This window comes from Juglans microcarpa x Juglans regia, chromosome 2D, assembly GCF_004785595.1.
Source record: "Juglans microcarpa x Juglans regia isolate MS1-56 chromosome 2D, Jm3101_v1.0, whole genome shotgun sequence".
Lineage (NCBI taxonomy): Eukaryota > Viridiplantae > Streptophyta > Magnoliopsida > Fagales > Juglandaceae > Juglans > Juglans microcarpa x Juglans regia.
Window position 1 is genome coordinate 8,426,086 of NC_054596.1, and position 21,751 is coordinate 8,447,836.

General features: G+C 36.3%; 2 protein-coding genes and 1 long non-coding RNA gene across 3 annotated transcripts; all 3 read left to right on the top strand.

Annotated features, from left to right (window-relative positions):
* Positions 1-2,924: 2,924 nt before the first annotated feature.
* LOC121248399 lies at positions 2,925-4,269 on the top strand. The gene is made up of 2 exons (XR_005937442.1): positions 2,925-3,341; positions 3,469-4,269. It is a non-coding gene; the product is annotated as an uncharacterized LOC121248399 (long non-coding RNA).
* A 4,225-nt stretch (positions 4,270-8,494) lies between these two features.
* LOC121248380 lies at positions 8,495-13,794 on the top strand. The gene is made up of 2 exons (XM_041146841.1): positions 8,495-8,981; positions 13,560-13,794. The coding sequence occupies exons 1-2, from the start codon at positions 8,572-8,574 to the stop codon at positions 13,594-13,596; spliced, it is 447 nt and encodes a 148-aa protein (XP_041002775.1). The 5' UTR covers positions 8,495-8,571; the 3' UTR covers positions 13,597-13,794.
* Positions 13,795-17,686: 3,892 nt separating this feature from the next.
* Positions 17,687-19,898, top strand: LOC121249211 (proteoglycan 4-like). Its single transcript, XM_041147932.1, has 3 exons — positions 17,687-17,800; positions 18,133-18,216; positions 18,259-19,898. The coding sequence occupies exons 1-3, from the start codon at positions 17,687-17,689 to the stop codon at positions 19,738-19,740; spliced, it is 1,680 nt and encodes a 559-aa protein (XP_041003866.1). The 3' UTR covers positions 19,741-19,898.
* The last annotated feature ends 1,853 nt before the right edge of the window (positions 19,899-21,751 follow it).

Consider the following 21,751-nt stretch of genomic DNA (forward strand, 5'->3'; position numbering starts at 1 on the left):
ATTTGTCATATTTAACTACACATGTTTCAAATTGTGGGCCTTATTTATTGCAAAAGTGGGTATGGTGGAATCCAACCACTGAATGTACTTTATAATATAATGTTATAGAATATAACTTGATTATCTTTTATTCTACGTTATTACCTAAAAGTTTGACACATTATTCAAAGTGTGACAGGGGGAAAAAAACATAAAAGTGTACAGTGATCATAGCCCAAAAGTATAGTCATTCCTTAGCATATGGACCAACCACTACGCCAGATTCTTCTAACCGTTCAATTATCGCATGTCTTGACTTGGGTTCTAAAATCCAAATTCTGTAGGTAGGTCTGGGCAAGAAATATATGCAAATTATGTTTTTTTTTAGAAGATGACACTACTGCAAATTATGTTCTAAAATCCGAAGGTATTATGTTATTTTATTTTTTTGTTTCTAAAGGGTACAAAAAAGAAAGCAAATTAACCCAATATGAGAGTGTTAATCGTATAAAAGTGGTTTTTTTTTTAGTCAGGATATTGACATGAGTTTGAAAATGGGGGGAAATTTTGGGTTGGTGTCTACCCAAAATTTCTCATGATCTTAATGAATCCCATGATCTTTCTGGACCTTGGGAATGGAATGGACAAACTCTTGCAATGGTTGGTTATGACCTTAAAAGGGGCCTGCATTTACGGGCCTCCTGGGCCAACTCTGTGCGTCTTTAACTACCTTATATGATGGACCTGTTCAAAGTTTTACAAGGAAAAAGGTGGCCCAAGGGAGAAACAGAAAACTCTTATCCATATATAATACATTCATCTTAATTTATATGAAAAATAGCACTTTCGAATCACCATCTCTTTTACAATGCTTATCATAAATTACCGTTTTTTTATTTATTATTGAATATCTTTACCTGTGTTTGTTTTACAAATCCCCTCTCCTTTGTCCCAAAAAATAAAAAATAAAAATCCCCTCTCCCTCCATCCATAATCAAAACGTAAATGGAACCCATATTTCATTTTCCGTTATTTTTTATAAGTAAAAATTTATTAATATAATGAAGAGTAATATTATACACACACTCTCATCTTATATAGTAAGATAAATGTGTGATAGTAGTGTAGTGTATAGAATTTTGCTATAATGATGAATATATACAAAAGAAAACACATAGCTTTAAAGGAAAAATAGATACAATTATACAAACTAATGATGAAAATTAAGCCCATTAATATTTTGAGCTATTGCTTAGATAAATAGCTTGTTGGAAAATATAAAACTTCTGAATGTCCTCTGGCTGGCCTATCACTAAATGGGGCTTGGGCTTTTCTATTGTTTGGGCTCAAATAGTAACACATCTATAGAGCAAGGTATAAAAGTTTCTTTTTATGGCAATGACTGATCAATCTTCTTATGCAGATCTGATCGTATTAGATAAACCAAATTCATGGCTAGCGTTTGATGTAGAGTTGGTTGATCAGACTGCCTTCAGGCTTTTCCTTTCATTTTTCTTTTCGGATTTTCTCAGCTGCAAAGATTTGAAGTTGTTCTCGAAAATAAAGATGGGTGTTGTATTTAATCATACTATATAATTTAGTATCCTGTAGGGTTTCAATAATCGAAGTAGTGCGTCCATACTGATTACAATTATGTAATGTGTAGTTTTTGTTTTTTGTGAAGATAAGTGCTATCCAACAAAATAATGTTATAAAAGTAAGTTTATAAATTGATACGTTAGATCTATTTTTTTTATAAAAATATTTTTATAATATGACGTATAACATTAAGACCTTCTTTGGATTGAGAGAACATCTCATCTCATCATTATAATTTTTTCAAACTCTCACATCAAATACAATAAATAATTTAACTTTTTTAAATTCAAAAATAAAAATAATATTCTAATAATATTTTATTCAACTTTCATTTCATCTTATCTCATTTTAATTTATTATCCAAAATTTTTTCAAATCACATCAATTTATAAATTTATTTTTATAAAATTCATGGATGACAAAGCATTTTATCTTCCTTTTGTGAATACTCGTTAGTACAAAAGATAAAAGTGTCAAAGGTCAATGAATCATGAGCAGTGCTAGCACGAGACGGATCCAATAAGGGTAAAAAAGTTTTTTATTTTATTTTATTTTATTTTTATATCCTTAAACATTTAAAAAAATTTTTATAATATTATTAAAACACACTTCTTAATCACTAAATAAAAAAAAAAATTTATCGGACGAAATTATCGGTGAGAATAACATTTTTCAATGAAAGATCCTAATTAATGCCGTGGCTGTAGCCTGTACTAATAATTCTATTACGAGCTGTTTAGCATTTAATGAAGAATTAATTCAACAATCCCTTTACGAATTTACGTTATAACGACTATATATATATATATATATATATCCTTATACTCAAAAGCAAGTATAAACGGATGAATAAAAATGAACACTCACTTTATTTCTTCTATCTGTGTCATCTGTGGTTGGGTCTTATTACCGTTTTGTGATTTACTTTCCGCATGTTCCGCGTAACACGATCTCTGTATCTTCTTCTTCTTCTTTTGGTCTTCTCTTCACTTGGTGGTGTAGGGGATAGAAGTAGTAGCTAAGGGAGGTGGGCTTGGACATGGGCCGTGGTGGTCTAAGGCAGTTGGTGGCGGCACAGAGAGGGCTGGAGGTCACGGGTTGAGAGATAGAGAATGGGAGAGGGACGCTGGGCTGGGCTAGGCTGGGCTGGAGCAATGGTGGATCGGGGTGGCTTGACAGGGAGGATGCCCACGGTGCCTCGTGGTGGCGCTGCCAGCGGCTGTGGGTGGCGGGGCTAGGTGTGGATACACGAATCTGTCTAGATCCAAGAGGGAGAGAGATCCAAAGGGAGGGAAAGGGCTTACCACCTTACGTTGGTGGTCGGCATGGGGAGATCGGTGGCGTTGAGGTCGATGAGGTTGGGCCCAGTGGGTGGCGCCTATGACGACGATACAAGGATCTAATAAGATCCGAGAGATAGAGAGAGGGCTTCGGGAAGGGAGAGAGAGAGAAAGACCTGATTTTTTTTCCTCAGTCCTACTTTTGTCCTTGTATGGCCGTGCTTTGTGTTTCTTTTTGCTCCCTTTGTTCGATTTCGTCCCTGTCTGAGCAAAATATATTTCTCTCTGATTTTTGCAAGAACCCAGAAAACCTAGAAAGCATGAGGAGGAAGAAAGTCTACAACTGAACCAAAAAAAAAAGAGTTTTCCTAATTGGAAATGAAGCAATAACCCTTCATTTATTTTTGCTCAAAACATCGATTCGAAGTTTTTGTTGTTGTTGCGTTTGGTTGGACTTTCTTCCTCGGTTACCCACTGGTTAAGGTACGGACGTAGGGATTTTCTTTAGTTTTGTATTTTCTACTTCTTTCTTATTCTCTTATTTTCATATCTAATCTGGGTGTATCATTCGAAATTAGTGATCTTTGTCGGTCTCTGTGTGTGCTTTCAGAGAAAGCGGAGGTAATGGGAAGGGAATGAAGGTTTGGTACTTTGAATGTTACGTTGTCGTTTTGCTGGGATTTTAGATGACGGGAGATGTGGATTTCAAATTCAAAACTTCTCTGACTTTTTCTTGGCAGCCAAACACACCGTGAAAGTTTCGTTATATTTTTCGAACACCCTGATTTCTTTGCACATTTTTTTATGTTTATTGCGACGTGCATTAGTTTTCCGATATATTAACAAGATGAGATGAAAGGTTTTGGATTTTGCTTTTTGCTTTTTATGTGCTATAGTTTTCGGGTCAGATCCTGCTACGTATACACAAATGATACTGCATTAGATAATGTTAAGGATTGTATGTTTCAAATTATTATTTTCCTTCCAAAAAAGTTCCCCTTTGAGGTTCTCTTTTTTTTCCCTTCTTCTTATGGCTTTGAATTTGGCCCTTTAGTTTTGGAAATGCTAAGAGAAAGAAATAGAAATGTCCTAAATGCTAAAATATTGAACTCTGGCTTTTTTTTTTTTTTTTTTTTTTGTTCAAAGGGAATTCCTTTCTAGAAATCAAATGTTTTATTATTTATGTTTTAAAATAGAGAAAAGTTTTGGTTAGTCAAAAGGGTTATGATAGGCTCCTGGATTGTTATTTTTAGTAGTCTGTTATTTTTTTTTCCCCTCTCAACGCTTCTGTAATTATATAATCATCACCAGCTTGCTCATATGATCTGAATTGATGTATAGTTCCCTGGGGGAGATGATATATGGCTGTGGTGACTTGATTTTTTCATCACACATTATTTTTACGTTATTATTTGTTCTGACATGGAAGAAATAAGGCACAATAAGGTAAATAGTCATTCTCAATTACTTCTTATGCTTGTTCATGACAATTTTCTTTATTGTTTCTCAATTGCATATATAGGTGGAGACGAAGGGGCTAACTTTATCAGGCATACGAGATATATATATATATATATATATTTTCATATGTATGACATTATGAAAATAATTTTTTGGTTCTATGTAGCCGTAACTTTTTTATAACTATTGTGGGCTTATCCTTGCAGGTACCTTAAGCAGTTTGCTTGGCTACTTGCCATTATTTGGAGCCTCTTGATTATAGCCTCTTACAAGCATTACACAGTTGACATTGTTGTCAATTGGTAAACAAAATAAAGATTCTGTTATGTTATTGAATAGACTAATTGGCATTGTTTTAGTGGTTGTGAACTGTTATATTCTTTTGCAGGTATAATGTAAATTTGACAGTGTTCTTCCTTGATTAGAAATCCACATCTTGTGTTGTCTTTTTTTAGCATTTCTTCTATTTAATCTATTGCAAGTTTATTGTTGCAGTTACTAAGTAGTAGTTGTTGGATGCTAAACATTGATTTCACATCTCATTTGAAATTGTGCTAACATTTCCGTACAAACTTGATACTGTCTCATTTAGAAATTATATGAAAAAGAGACTTATGCAGTCCAAGTAGTTGGGTAAAAATCATATTTTATCATAAGTATTTAAACATTAAGAGTCGTTTAAACAAATTTGCCATTATGATATAAAAATTGACTTGTTGGATATGAGGAGCTGACAATTAAATTAGGTTAGAATAGAAAGAAATAAATAAATAAAAGAATGATATGTGGTGTTCTATATACCTCCTATTGTTAATTTTATATAATTATCCATTGTATTTCCTTTCTGGTGAGAGGAGCCCGAGTTTGGTCACACACACACCTTAATATCTGTACAGAGAGTTTGTTCTGACATACAAGGAATACAACACAATTAAGTCATTCTCAATTGCTTCTTATGTTTGTGCATGACAATTGTCTTTCTTGTTTCTCATTTGCAAGCATAGGTGGAGGCCGAGGGCCTGACTTCATCAGGCATACAAGATTTTTTCAGATGGCATTATGAAAATAAGTTATTGATTCTATTTAGCACCAACTTTGTTTTTACTACTGTGGGCTTATACTATAAATTTTTGTGAACTAACAGGTAACTCAATGATTCAATCCTATGTCACATGTAGAGAATTACATTATGTACGTTAACTGTATGGCGAACACATAGGTATTTCATCAAAGCTTTATATTGATTGATATAATTATGCACGAAATCATTTGCTATGTTCTAAGCTCTTACAGCTTTAATACCATTACCTTTGTGTTCTATGTAATGAATATATTTCTTAATAAATTTGTATTGTTATCTGCTTTTACAAAGGATTTTTATATATATTTTGGTAAAACTTTTTTTTTCTTCCAACAAGGCAAACGTGCCTAGCACGTTGAACCACTGCTAGTGTGTGTGTGTGTGTATCAAGAGAGCTACTACGTACAGTCCCGAGTGGGGACTCTCCTTGCAGCCTCACACTTGTGCATGTGCTTCCCTGACCAATGACCATATTGCCCCTTTTTTTCTGAAGCTGAAACAAAAAATGAAAGCATATCCATCTCGTTGAATGAGCAGATGAATGGTGCGGAGGAGATGCTTACACAAACAAATAGAACCTAACTCCTGGCTATAATCGTTCTTGTGTAAATCCAAGACAACCTTGGGAGAGAACGGAGTTATGGAATACGTGTGTGCCATATGGCTTGGTTGTGTTCTTTTGGGCACGAGACGGTACCGGTTCAAGAAGCTCGTCGGTAGCCAGCATAGGAAGATTGCAACGATGTCTGTCACTACGTGGAGGAAGAGGCATTTGGAGCTACCTTCGAATATGTCATTGTTGTTTACTGTCGAGGACATAAAAGACGAGGGACAGAGGAAGAAGAAGTAGAGTTTGCCCCATACCAAGCAGTTCCGGTAAGTAACCACCGCATCCACCTCGACCTATTTTTCTCATTTTTCCTCGCTAATTTTCACTTTATCTTTCTCCTATTTGATTTTATTTCTTCAATCTAGTGGTCGTGTTTTAGAAATTACTGCCATAGGCCATATCTGATATCTGTTAGAAAAAAAGATCATTTTTTATTTGCTTTCATTTTCTAATAGATCGGATCCATTTGCTTCATCTTTTTTATTTTTTAATAGGCTATGAAGAATGTCCCAAACCTAGTGACTATCAAATTAGACAGCACCCATTTCATTCTTTGGGAGCTCCAGCTTCCTCTAATTCACAATCAACAACTACTTGGCTTTATTGATGAAACCACGCAAATCTCAAAATCTTTTACCTCCTCCTCACATACAAAGAAGTTTGACGAAGTACAATATTTTCATTTAGATCTCTTCATTTATTTTGCCAAACAAAACTATGAATTTGGTTTGCCTTTTGTATTTTTCCCAGAAAATGAATTGTCAAATAAAAGAATTTTGTGTTTTGTACTTTCTATACAACTTCCTGTTGAGTGCTGTGAGGAAGGGGATAGAGGCTTCGAGGTGAGAAGGGGACATCAATTTAGAAAAAATGAAGAGATCTGAAGCATGTGTTTACATTGCTGAGAAAAGAGATGGAAGAGTTTTTCATATGTTTTAATAAAACGATTCATTTAGTCGTGCGCGAGCAGTCCCCAAGTGGAGATTGCATACATAATTTTTTATATATCAATTGTGTGATATTCTCGTGATGTCGATAGAATAAAACCTACTACAGCAAAGCAAACTGCTCATTTGTGGTGATGAAAATAAGAATGTTGAAATAAGTACAAGTGTTGTTATTTATCTAAATTGTATCATCTTTAAGTCGTATTAGATTATGTGATGCAATAACTACAGTTTAAGGTATTTCAATTTCTTTTAAGCGGTTGAAATAAGATAGGTCCAAGCTGTCCAGCTAGTCGGCCACAAGCTCTTATAGCTGAGTGTGACCGCTAGCTCATTCTCCTTTGAATTTTTTTTTAAATATTAAAAAATACACATAAATTTACTAGTTATTATTTTTTTAAACATATGAAAAAATAAAAAGTAGAATATATTAGCAATCAAATTCAGGTAATCGGAGATGATAAACTGAAGGCAAACGGCAGCATTGATGTTGGGCCATTGTTATAAAGTGGTTGAAAACTAAAGGAAGACTTCAATTGTAGATGAAATTTGAATTGCATATGATCCACACGTGAGAAAGAGTGTTAAAATATAAAATAAATGATAAAATCTATTTTTTTCTATCAATTTAAGTTTTTGAGACAAATAGTGATTCTATATAGTATCAAAGCATAAGTTGTAAATTTAAATCTTGACTCTATACTCTACTCCTACCACTTAATTTTTTTTTAGATAAGTGGTGATTTTACAGACCCGTTGTGAATGAAACTACTTGACTACACTATGTCCTTTCAAGCATCCGACGGGTCTCCGCTTCATTCGGCCGTAGCAGGGATCGATGTATTCAATTCATACCAACAAAACTTCAATATCTCAGTACTAAAGCCAACTTGTTAGGTTTTCATTCACTTTTATAAGGTCAAGCCTCACGATATATTTTTGATCTTCAATTTTATCACTGACCCAGTCTTCCATTGTGTCTTTATCTAGTTTTCCCTTTAAAAAGAAAAAAGAAAAAAGAAGGATTATTTTTTATTATTTTTAAAGTTGACGTCAACCTGGTGACACGGTGGTTATGAATTACCAAGAAAGTGCCATGTGAGGTGGTTGTGCTCGTACGTTGGACTTTCTAATAGACTAATAAGGTAATAAAGTATAAGCCCCACAACACAATGGGGAAGAAGCTTCCCAACCACGCTGATCACATCAATGATTTAAAAAAGAGAAGTGTTAGATTTAAAATAAAATTATAAAATTATGTATTTCTATGAGATTCATTAGATATACTTTATAATAAAAATAATTTTATAATATAATATATCATATTAAACTATATCAATTGATAAATTTATAAATTTATTTTTATGTAAAATACTTTATCTCTAAAATATTTTACTTTAAAAAAATCATGCAATAATTCCATTTTCATTAGGCTTTCACATCATACCCCAACCATCTAGTCATCTACTCGATCTCTGCTAGCTTCTTTCACATTCTTTTTCCATCCATAAAGGGCTATAAATAGGTTTAAGATTTTTCAAGTCTTCTCATGCAGTGGCCATCTCTCTCATTCTCTTCTAGCTTTTTTTTCTCCTCTTAATTTTTACAACGACCATGTTTGATTCCATGCTCGAGATGATGTCTCGGGTTGCATCTAACTCTCTCTTCATCTTCTGTTTTTGCAATTTGATCATAATTGCCGTTATCCTTGTGGGCTCGAAATCCAGCCCCAACTTGGACAAAGAAGAGGAAATTCCAGTTTCAGTGATCATCAACACAAGCACATATCAAAAACAAGGAAGAAAGAGCGAGCAGTACTTGTTCGATGGCAAGGAATTGTCAATAAATGCCAATGAATTGTCATATTCCCTGCAGGAAGCAGCACCTGTTGCTGACAAAGAGGAAAAAGGTAATAGTGATCATGACAACAAGGATGTGGATAAGGATGGTGAAGATCATGATGAACTGAGGAGAAGGGTAGAAGAATTTATAGAAAAGGTTAACAAAGGATGGATGGAAGAGTTGTTAGGGTCCTCGCGTTTGGTATGGTAGTGTGGCATGGGAGCCTGCAATATCTGCAGCAATGCGAATTTGTGTACGAGATTATTTGATCTTTAGGGTAATAATGCCAAAAACTTCTGTAAATTCCTAACTCTGATGAGAATTTGTTAGGAAATTTCGATTTTACTATTAAAAGTACATGTTCTTAGGATTGGTGGTGTAGATTAGTTTTAAAACATGACATGTTTTGAATCCAATTTTAATTGGAATTTGATTCGTTAAATGTTCGGCGAGGAGTCGTCTCATGGCCTGGCTCAGCTCGATGGCCATCTTAGTCCCTATTCAGAAAGTGCACTCTGGCCTTCCTGGATCTATTGGCACCAGGGCCAAGGGTTCGTTAGGTTTTGCCTGCCATAGAGCCTCTTCATCTCTTACTTCTCTGTCCAACTCAGTCAATGTCGGGGGTGGGGGTAGGATGATTCATTCTTGGTCTTATTCGAGAGTTTGGACCTCTATTGCTTTGGGCTTCATTTCCCATGCATAGCAGTCTCTTGCGATTTTTTGTTCACCACGTATTTCCCCCACCCCAGATGGAGTTGGAAATTTTATCTTGAGGTGGCATGTGAAAGTTACCGCTCTCATGTGGTTCAGCGCGAAACGTTTGAGAATTGCGTTGTAGGAAAAATGAGCTTTCACCACAAGGAAGTCTACCATAAGGGATGTCATCCTCGGAGCTGTTTCGGCCAAGACGGGTAGAGTGATTGCTCCGATAGGCAAGACCATGTCTCCGGTGAAACCTTTGAGGGGTGTTGGCGCCGGACGCAGCCGGTCTGATGTGATCCCCATCTGAATAAACGCTTCCCAGAATAGGATGTCGACCGAGCTACCATTATCGATTAACACCCTACTTGTCAAATAATTGGTGATTTACATTGTTATGACCAGGGTGTTATCATGGGGGCATAGCAATCCTTCTTCGTCCTTCTCACTGAAAGTTATAAAGTGCTCTCTTGGTTCGCCCTTAGCACTAGGAGCCGACCTATGGGTAGTGAACACTTCTTCATACCTGGCTTTTTTGGCAAGGGCCTTTCGTGCTGATGAGGTAGTCCCTTCTCCAGCATATCCTCCGACTATTGTACGTATCTCGCCTATTGGGGCTTTTCTTCTATTCTGGCTCTCCCGATGCGGACTTGCTCCGTGTCGATCTATAGTTCTTCTCCTGTTAGGGCTCCTGTTTCTCTAAGCAGGACTCCTGCTCCACCGAGCAGGGTTCCTATTTCTCCGAGCAGGGCTTCTGCTTTTCTGGGTAGGGCTCCTGCTTTTCCTAGGGCGCCAACAATCGTTACGCTATTGGTTGTGTCTCTCATCACTGCATTGGTCTATCTGAGCTTCCATTTCTTCTATTTTTTGCCTCCTGGTGAAGCAATTTTTGGTCCGGTGGCTGCCAGTCCTGTGGTAGGTGCAGTATTTATGATAAGCTGAATCCCGTCTTTGCTTGTCTTGGGAGCTTGGTCCTTTCTCACTTTCTACTGCTAGGTTGGAGCGTAGTCGTGGCACGACTTTCCCATGGGAAATTCGCTCTTTTGTTTCATGGGTTCTCTTCTTGTCCTCTTCTCGGATTGACCTTTTGCTTTGGTTCGCTGTCCTTTTGTCTGTTCTTTTCATTTCAGTCTATCTGGGAGCGTTAGCGCTCGAAGAGTGTCTACAGCATTTATAAAACTGTTTGTGCAGTCCATGAACTCCCTTAGCGAAGTTGGGATTTTTCGAGCAATTCCCGTCATGAAGGGGTTATGAGGCCAAACTCCCCATAATAATGCTGCCAAGGTGATTTTCTCATCTTGGACATTTGTTGTCATGCGCTCTTTGTTAAAGTGAGAGAGGTATGACTTGAGGCTCTCATCGTCCCTCTGCTTTATAGTTAAGAGATAGACAACATGTCGCCTCCTATTTCGGCTAGCCATGAACTGAGTTAAGAAGAGACGGACCAACTCGTTGAAGCTGATGATGGTCTTAGGCCCTAGAGACCCAAACCAAGCTTGTACCGCTCCCTTCAACATAAGGGGAAATGCTCTGCAGGTGACCTCACTAGGGAAACCGTGTAGGGTCATATGGGTCTTGAAAGTTTCTAGATGTTCCAAGGGATCTTTTGAACTGTCATATGCGTGCATCTGTGGTACTTTGAATCTCGGAGGTAGAGGTACCACCATAACCTCGACGTTGTATGATAGCTCAATGCTGGTGAGGAGTTGATCGACTGTTGATGGTGGGCCTATCTGCTTAACCACCTCATCGTACTTGTTTTGGGGCTTTTGGATATGTAGGTCCACCCTTTCGTCGTTCTTCCTCTGCAACTATTGCATCAGGGGGTTGGCAGTTCTCGGAGTGATGACTCTGTTGATCTCCTTCTGGTTCCCCATCACCCTCTCCTAGGACAACATTCTCTCGATGAAGGGTCTCCATGTCGTCCATAAGTTTCTGTATGGTTGCAGCCTGTTCATTGAGTCTTCCTTCCATTGCTTCGGATCTTGCTTTTTCACGTTGCGAGCTCTAAGAGCGTGTTGTCGCCGACATACGAAGGACACACTATTTATGAAAAATAGAGAATCCCACAGACAACGCCATTGTTGATGTCATGTTTCGCGGGCATGGGCGGTTTTACGCTGACAGTGCTAAGATTCTTCCCTACAAGGAGGAGATGAAGACCTTCGACGCTCAAGTTAGTTTCGATGTGGGAGATGAAGAGAGAAAGCAGTAAAAATGTATGTAAAAATGTTAACCTTATCGTTAGTTGCAGGATGCGTCTATTTATACCTATCGGTCTAGTCTCTATGGTAGTGGAGTGTTGCTCTGTAGGAGATCAGATATTTATGCCGCCTACTCACCGTGCTATAAGGCACTTAGGTTTGACGTGTGTTTCGAGCTCTGGGTTACATTTAATGTGGCATGCTTTCTTCTCTAAGTTTCTCCCATCTCATTAATACGGCGTGCCTTCCTCTCTAAGCTTTTCTGTCTGTCGTATCTGAGTAGCGATATTTTCAGTCGGCGAGCACATATGTTCGTTGGTTAGTGGTTTCCAGGCTGTCTTCATTGCCACATGTTTTCCTATGATTTTCCTATCTACTCATCCCCTTGATCTGGGCCTTCGATGTATACATGGCCCAGCTTGGCTCCCACGTTTGGGCTTGGGCCTGGGCCTGGGCCTGGGCCTGGATCTAATCCAAGGAATAACCCTTTCACACTGACTCTACACTCTACCCCCACCGTTTAAATTTTTGAGACAAATAGTGATGTTACAGACTCGCTGTGAACGAGGCTACTTGACTACACTATGTCATTTCCAACATCCGTCGGGTCGCCACTTCATTCAGCCGCAACAAGATCGATGTGATTCAATTCATACCAACAAAACTTCAATATCTCAATACTAAAGCCCACTTGTTAGGCTTTCATTCACTTTTATAAGGTCCAAGCCTCACAATATTTTTTTGATCTTCAATTTTGTCATTGACCCAATCTTCCATCGTGGTTTCGTCTATTTTTCCCTTTAAAAATAAAAAGGAAAGATTATTTTTTATTATTTTTAAAGTTGACGTCAACCTGATGACATGGTGGTTATGAATTACCAAGAAAGTGCCATGTGAGGTGGTTGTGCTCGTACGTTGGACTTTCTAATAGACTAATAAGGTAATAAAGTATAAGCCCCACAACATAATGGGGAAGAAGCTTCCCAACCACGCTGATCACGCATCAATGATTTAAAAAAGTGAAGTGATACATTTAGATAAAAAAATATATATATATATAATTAAATTTATAAATTTATGTAATTTTACGAGATTCATTAGATATATTTTATAATAAAAATAAATTTATTATATAATATATTATATTAAATCACATTAATTTATAAATTTATTTTTATGTAATTAATTTATTTCAAAAATATTTTTCTTTAAAAAAATATGCAATAATTCCATTTTCATTAGGCTTTCACATCATACCCCACTCATCTAGTCAGCTACTCGATCTCTGCTAGCTTCTTTCACACTCTTTTTCCATCCATAAAGGGCTATAAATAGGTTTAAGATTTTCCAAGTTCTCATGCAGCGGCCATCTCTCTCATTCTCTTCCAGCTTTTTTTTCTCCTCTTAATTTTTACAACGACCATGTTTGATTCGATGCTGGAGTTGATGTCTCGGGCTGCATCCAACTCTCTCTTCATCTTCTGTTTCTTCAATTTGATCATTGCCGTTATCCTTGTGGGCTCGAAATCCAGCCCCAACTTGGACAAAGAAGAGGGAATTCCAGTTTCAAGGATCATCAACACGAGCAAATATCAAAAACAAGGAAGAGAGAGCGAGCAGTTGTTCGATGGCAAGGAATTGTCAAGAAATGCCAATGAATTGTCATATTCCCTGCAGGAAGCAGCACCTGTTGCTGACAAGGAGGAAAAAGGTAACAGTGCTCATGACAACAAGGATGTGGATAAGGAAGACGGTGAAGATCATGATGAACTGAGGAGGAGGATAGAAGAATTTATAGAAAAGGTTAACAAAGGATGGAAGGAAGAGTTGTTGGGGGCGTCGCGTTTAGTATTGTAGTGTGGCATGGGAGCCTGCAATATCTGCAGCAATGTGAATTTGTGTACGAGATTATCTGATCTATAGGATAATAATGCCAAAAACTTTTGTAAATTCCTAACTTTGATGAGAATTTGCTAGGAAATTTCGATTGTACTATTAAAAGTACATGTTCTTAGGATTGGTGGTGTAGATTAGTTTTATAACATGACATGTTTTGAGTCCAATTTTAATTGGAATTTGATTCGTTAAATGTGAAATATTTATCTCTCTCTCTTATATTCTGCTATGGGAGATATGTTCCAGCTTATCCGGACGATCCAAACCACCCCTTTTAACATAGGAAATTGATAGGCACGCTATACATTTTACAACCTTTACTATAATTATGTTTTAAATGAAGGATATTTTTATAAAGTAACTTTTAAAAGTAATATCCTTTTACATAAATACTCTCATTTTAAAACATAATTGTATAAAAGATTGGACATGTATCAATACTCTTTAACATAATAATAATATTATTATACCGTCTCATTTTATTCTCTCATTCTAACTATTCATAAATTTATTTTTTTTTCTTTTATGTATTGATTAAAAAAGTAACTATTAGTGTATTGGTTACTAATTAAGGAAGTGACTATTAGTGTATTTGTATATTTTTTAAAAAAAATATTTAAATATATTAAAAAGATGTAAAAAAAATTTTAAAAAAATAAAAAGTAAAATTTACAATAGTGAGTTACGTCCAGTCAAAGCTGGGCCGGCCGCACACTATCACTGCCCTTAACATAAAGCTCGAGTAGTTGAGTTAATTCAAAGAAAGTGTAAAACATGATCGGTTAGCTCCACATGGAATATGGGATAAAGCAAAGCTAAAGGATAACAGAGCCTTTTCGGAAGCAGCACGGTATAGATTCTCTTTCTACTTTTTTTTTTCCCTTTATTTTTTTAAATAATTAATTAATTATCCAGTGCCTTGTGGGGACATTTCTCTCTCGTGTCTTTTATTATGGCAAGTAGGTGGCTACGATGTTGACCTCTGAACTGAAGAATAGATTACTTCTACTTATCATTTTCGTATACTATACAATTCACTTATTTTAATTTTTATTTTCATTTTTCTTATAACAAGTATACATTGTAGGGATAATAAATAAAATAATTCAATTAGTTTAACAAGAATAAAATAAAATAATAAATAATAAATAATAAAAATAAAAATAATTTTAAAATATATAAAGAGTGTGGTGTGAGATGATGAGTAACATCTCTCTTTTTAAATTTTCATATAAAATATAATAAACAATTCAACTTTTTTAAATCTAAAAATAATAATAATATTAAAAAATAATATTTTAATAATATTTTTTTAACTTTCATCTTTCAACTAAGTAAAACTCCACTTGCAGCCAGCTAGGAGAACCCGCGAAACCAATTGTATAAATTTTTTTTATTCTTTGTACTTCTCTCATTTCATTGCTCCCCCCTCCCCCACCTCCCCACCTCTCTCTCAATTTTCTCTACTTTCAGACACACACACACACTCTCTCTCTCTCTCTCCCTCTCTCTCGATTTCTTTCCTTCCACTATCATCACCGCCAACCTCAAGCCATGGCAGACCGAGAACCAAAACCGTCTGTCTCAAGTTCTAGAGGCAAAGACTACAAGAGCAAGAAATGGAGAGTAGAAAACTAGAGTCCTTACATAAGCAGCATGATTCACTCAAGGTTTTTAGTGGGATATCTTCTTGTCTCAAGGAAACTTTCATGTCAAAATCAACTTTAGTTTGTAAAAATCTTTTTTGGCACATGGAGATGGAACGAAACAACAAAGTTACCTCCCCTTTGTATTGGGTTTGAGTGTAAATTTTAGTTCTTTAGGCTAAACGTCACTAGCGTCTATAACCCAGATAATGAGATTGTCCCCTAATTCTTTGTGAATGTTTCTATTCTTTGTGTGAAAAATGAAAAAGATGAAGAAAGGAGAAAAAGCATTTGGAGCTTGATAGAGGACTTAAGCTTGAGGAAGAAGATGAGAAAAGAAGCTACAAATGAGGAGCTCCTGTCGGTTTTGGTTTTGATTTTTTTTTAATATAAGCCGATTACTTGGCGGTTTCCACCGCGGTTGTACGTAGTAAAATTGTTCATTTAAAATTATTTCATCTCATCTCTAAATTCAAACCAGTCCTAAATTTTCTAAGATAGTGCCGAATTGTAAAATAGAATTTGTAATTCGTTTTTTTTTTTTTTTTTTTTTGGTTATCTTGTCTGCAGATTGTAAATGAAGTTTTCACGTCTTTTTATTGAGAGTCGAAGGCCTTGGCGGCTTGTATATCCATTTTCTTGAGAAAGAAGTATTGATCAGCAGTAGGACACAAAAGGAAATGCAACTAGAAAGGAGTCGATAAGTTTATCTTGTATATAAATGTCTTTAGTTTATGTGAACTGAAGTTCTGCTTATTAATGAATGTCATTTTCCTGAGGAAAAAAAAAAAAAAAAAGTCTTTTGGGGTCTAATACCAATTCCATGGCCATTCAAGAGTGTTTATCTCTTTCATTTAAGCTCTCAAGATTAGATAAATTCTCGAGAGAATATTGCTTCCGAAATACATTTCCTTCAGTCAGTTGACAAACTCCATGACTTGTCCTCATTGACATGATCAGTGGACTCAAGGTATCATCCATGTGGAAAGTTGGAGTACTGCATGCCCCCTTCCTTGAATCTTGATACTCTAGCTACAATACAAGCGTATCGCATGGATGGACTGTAAAATATACTTAAAATGCCTGTTGGTTGAAATCACAATTACACGAATCGTAACAAGTAATAAAGTAAATGAGTAAAAGTATCGTCCCATGAGGATTGAAATATTAGTAATAAGTATCAAAATTTATTAAATTTATATGATTTGTTTGATAATTCGAATATGAATGAATTGTTGAACTAGAAAAATTAAAATAACCAAATTGAGATCAAGAAAACAAGATTCTAGGGTTTCCAATTCACCATAACTAATCCTATGTGAAATTCCTAGTTGAATTAATTATAATTATTTACTATTGTTGATAATCAAGTCTCTCTAATTTATTTATTAATTTTTCTCAAGTATTAACAAAATATCCCAACAAGCAAATTTTCTACATCTCTATGAAAATTCTAAACCATTCAAAATCCATTAAGAACAAAGAAACCCTCATAAAGATTACACAAGTCCATAGATATCTCTATGCTACGGATTCATTATGGTATCTCAAACATAGGATGAAATAATTATCATTTCTCAGTTTCAAATTGAATCCCAAATCATGTAAATGGTGATTAATCATTCATAAGCATTAAGTCCAGAATGAACTACTCAACAATACGAAACAAATACTAAATTAATTCAATTAAAGAAAGATTCCTATAATCATACTTAGAATACATCGTAGTTCTAGAAAATAGAATTTAGTTCATAATAAAACTGAATAAAAACATAATCAAAGAGTTTAACATACAACAATTGAAAGAAATTTCGGAATAAAGAAAAAAAAACTCAAAAACCCGACTCTTCCTTGATGTCGGCTGCTCCCCTCCAAAGCCAAGTCATAGACTCTTGATCCTCTTCTTTTTTCGTTGAAGCCATCCTCACAAGAAAAGAAAATCAATCTCCAATCCCCGTTGTCAATTCTGTAGATTTTCAAGTTTAGATTGCAGGCCTTTTTTTGCTTGAAAAATGTGAGAATTACAACAACTCTATTTCAGGAACCATTGTAGCCCGTTAAGTTAGCTTTCCAACGCCTTTTGAATCAACTCAATCCGATCTCTAACGTGAGAAATATGGTGAGAATATTCAAGACTGTGTAGAAACGTTTCCAATTCAGGATTACGTTACACCCCTTTTACCTTTCCTTTCTTGAATGTACCGAAATGCCCTTCTTTTGCACTAAACTTTCTCATTCCTTCAAATACAAGCAAATAAAAAAAAAAAAAAAAAACTAACAATTTTAATAAGTAAAAAAGTAATAAAAATCATGTAAAAATTACACTTATCAATAGATTCTTGCCTGCCAGCACAAGTTCAAGTACATAGTTCACCAACATCCACTAGAAGGCTCAAAACAGAACCACAGAGAAATGGAATACCCCAAGGCAACTTAAACGAGATGCTAGACTTACCGGACAAGGAAAACCTGTCTGAGGGAATCCCAGACATGTCTTTACCCCCAACGAAGGCAAAGAAGCAAGAGGAGAGTGCCAGTTTCAAGGCACAAAACAATGTAAAGCTCCCAAAAATTCTAAGGTATCAAATGCATACCTATATGTATATATATTGACCGTCATATGCACTAAACATTTAATAATCACCTTCAAGCTTGGACACAACCAAACACCATCTACTTCTGATCTTAATCTTAGATCTTTTTTCCTTGATAGCTATGGCAGATCAAAGGCAACCATTCCGTTTTCGTCTCCCTTGGCAATCATTAACAAGTTCTCCACCTCCTCCCCCACGCCCTACTGCTGAATCACAACCCTCTCGGCCTGCACCTGAAATCCAAAAGCCTGCTCAAGTTGCCACTGCTGTCCCCATTCTGCGACCAGCATTTAGGCCGTACGCAGGGACAGCCCCGGCAGTACAGGCCCCCCTCTTCCCCAGGCACAAGTACCGCAAAGAACTGAACCCCAGCCATCATCACAGTTTCGTACATCCACCGAATTAATTCAAGCCACTCCTGAGCCAGTACCTCAATCCCGAGCTGGGGGCTCCGTGCCCTCATCACCATCTCGCACATCTCAAATCCAACCAGCATCGGGGACATCCCTTAATCCGCCTTGGTCTCCATCTCGTAATTTTTTCTCTCAACCTACTGGCCTAAAGACATCACAACCAACTGGTGCAACTACATTACAACCCACTCCTGAGCCAGCACCTCAATCCCGTGCTGCGGGCTCCGTGCCCTCGTCACCATCTCGCACATCTCAAATCCAACCAGCATCGGGGACATCCCTTAACCAGCCTTGGTCTCCATCTCGTAATTTTTTCTCTCAACCTACTGGCCTAAAGACATCACAACCAACTGGTGCAACTACATTACAATCCACAATTCAAGAAAGCTCTCAGCCTACACTCACTGCCACTCAGCCCCCATCTTCTCTCTCTGAGAAAGAACCAAAACCAGTGGTTTCCCAGAAACAAACCCCAGTTGAAACCTCCTCTCAACTAGATGGAGTGGTGACACGGCCAAAAAAAGTTTTCCTAACTACTGATCAACCCCAGAAGTCAGATTCTGATGCCATTGGTGGTGATGCTAAGCCAAAGTCAGAGGAAAGGGAAGGAGAGAAGAAAGTAGTGCGAGGAATAACTGAAGAAAGAACAAGTGCTGCATTTCAAGCAAAAGAAAAGCCGAAGCCGGAGAAGGAAGAAACTTTTGACAGAAAGGAGGCAATATACTCCGCCAGTTCTAGTGCAAAACAGATCAACACTACAAGTTCAAAGCATCCGAAAGATAGGAAAATATCAAGCAAATCAACTACACAAAAGCCGAGTACTGTTGTCTCCGACGGGGAACAGCTTCCACCGCATGAAGAGGTAAGGAAAGATATTTTGAAGTATCTTCAAAAGCTGACCACTAGCTATCCGATTGATGAAAAACCAGTCAGTGTCATAACCATAGCTGGTGGAAATGAAGGAGCATCAATGCACTTAGGTTTAGAGTGGGCTGAAAAAGAAGGAAAGGTCCACATTCAGCGAGGTTACAAGCTCAATCCAACTGAGAGCACTGAAGCTACCGCTGATGGAGAGGGGAGCTCCAAGGCTAAGAGATCCGAAAATCCAATCACAAAAGAAAACCCGCCATCAAGAGCATACGTCAATAGCAACGTACAGAGTGTCAACAACTCGATGTTGTTTGACAATTCCATCACCGAAAGGAATCCTGGCGTCCAGTTGGTTGTATCCAATGAACAAAAAGAACCGGTCAAATCAAGTGGTAAACCGGAGGCTCTTGAAACACGCAAGGCTGAATCCAACATCACCCCACCCGAGAAGCTTACATATGAGCCAACCGTAGAAAGACAGTGCCTCATGACAGGGCTTTTCGTGGAACCAACTTCAAGTGACTCAGACCCAGACAACGCTGGAAAGCCTCGACGTCATGGTTCCGAAACTGACAGTGTGGGGAAGACGGACAAAGAAAAGGAGATTGGGATACTCTGATCAAGTGCGCAATATTACGAACTTGTTAATATCTGCTTAAAGACAAAGAAATTAATATATTATATATGTCTGTTCGATCGAGGATAATAAAGTGCTGTTACATGCATAATGTAATAAGGATATTGCTATTAATTAAAAGTTCACCATGTCATGCTTTCTACTCTGTTTTAGCTTCTTAATTTGTTGTTAAACAAAATACGCATGCGCCTAGTACTGTGATATATAATTAGCATCCTAACATCAATAATTAGATTTCTCTACATTAGACTAACCAAACCACTAACACTGAACATATGAGCTACAATAAATTAAGCTTTCAAGTCATCTTTAACTAGATAATATTCACTTACTAAAGTAATATTTTAATAATTTTTAACAACCGTTATATTTTAATCTTATATCGGGTGTACAGGTTTTGAAGTTTTTGACCCATCATACATTATATACATAAATGTTACTTTTCATGCCCTTTCTTTTTTGTAATATCTTACATCTATTTCAAAAAGTCTATACGTTATTTTAATGTCTATATTATCTAATTATTTTAAAGTCTATATTATTCATTTCAATTTTGATAAATAGTCCGTTATTTTCTACCTTATTCTATTTTATTTTTCAACTGTATGTAATATATTTCCCCTGGATTTTGTGGCATCTGGTGGTTGAATTCAATTTGAAGAAATATATGAAGTATATTTGTACAATATTAAAAAACAAAATTGTAAAATATTATTAAAATATATAATATTATATTATTATTTTAATTTTAAGATGCCTAATTTAATATGGATTAATTTTACTAAAGATTTTGACTATAACCAAAACTTGAAGTTCTAACTAAAATTTAAACTTCGCAATAACCAGACTATTACCGATGCTCGTAAGTTGGGCTCAAATCTAATATTATTTAGATACCTAAAGTGTAGTGATATCAGAGCTTTTGGGTCAACCCACATATGTTTTGGCCCACTTAATTAAAACCCTGTTGAGCCCCATCATTACAATCTTCTCCTGTCTAATTAACCAATACAGCAACATACACAATAACTTTTCCTCGCTTTTGATAAGAAGCATCACGAGACACATAGGTCGAGGCCGACAACAACTTTTAATCTCCACTAAATAAATGGTTTTGACTAGGTTTATATATTCATTCTACGACATGTTTCCAAGGGAGCTAGCTGCCTCAGTGCCATATCAGCCGTTGAAAGTCTCTTCTAATAATCTTTGGGTACAGTCCAACAATTACCCATACGTTGAAAGTTTTTGGACTCAATCATATGGGCCCTGATGGCTGAATGGGACTCGAGGCCTGCCCGGCCTTAATGGGCTTTACATTTCGAAACAACAATCTTACCTCAAAATGGGCTTTGTTTTTAATTTAATATTTAAGAGGTGCTCATAGGCTATTACAGTGCACAATAAAGGGAACCCCCCTTCTAAAAAATTAGGTTTCCTTGTATTAATAAAGGCTTAAACTTTCTATAATTGCTTCCTTTTTTAATGGTTTTTATAATCCAATATATTAGTAATCGGGACTTATACCATATGAGATCACTATTTATTCTAAAAGTTAAAACTTTTATTTATATTATATTCTTAACATAAATATCAAATAAATTTTAAACCGGTCGGCGATTCTTACCCAGAAAGCAACTAAAACACGTCAGACATGAATTAGTTTAATTAATTGGTTTAATTCATTCTTGTTTTTCTTTGCGGTGGACCGGGAAAATCAAATCTATCTACTATACAAGAAAACAAAACATATCCCCATCTTTGAGTCTTGATAAAGTATTTTACATATGCCTCAGTCAGCCAAGAAGTGGACCGGTCAGGCCGAAGAAAAAAAAAAAAAAAACCCAAAGAATTACAAAGGAGCTAGCTAGGATTCATGAGATCATGTGTGTGTATATATATGTGGGTCATGATCACTTCTCGTGTCTTCTATTATGATCTTTTCGATGTTACAGGAAATTAATTAATTGTTTGTAAAATGATGGTCACAAGG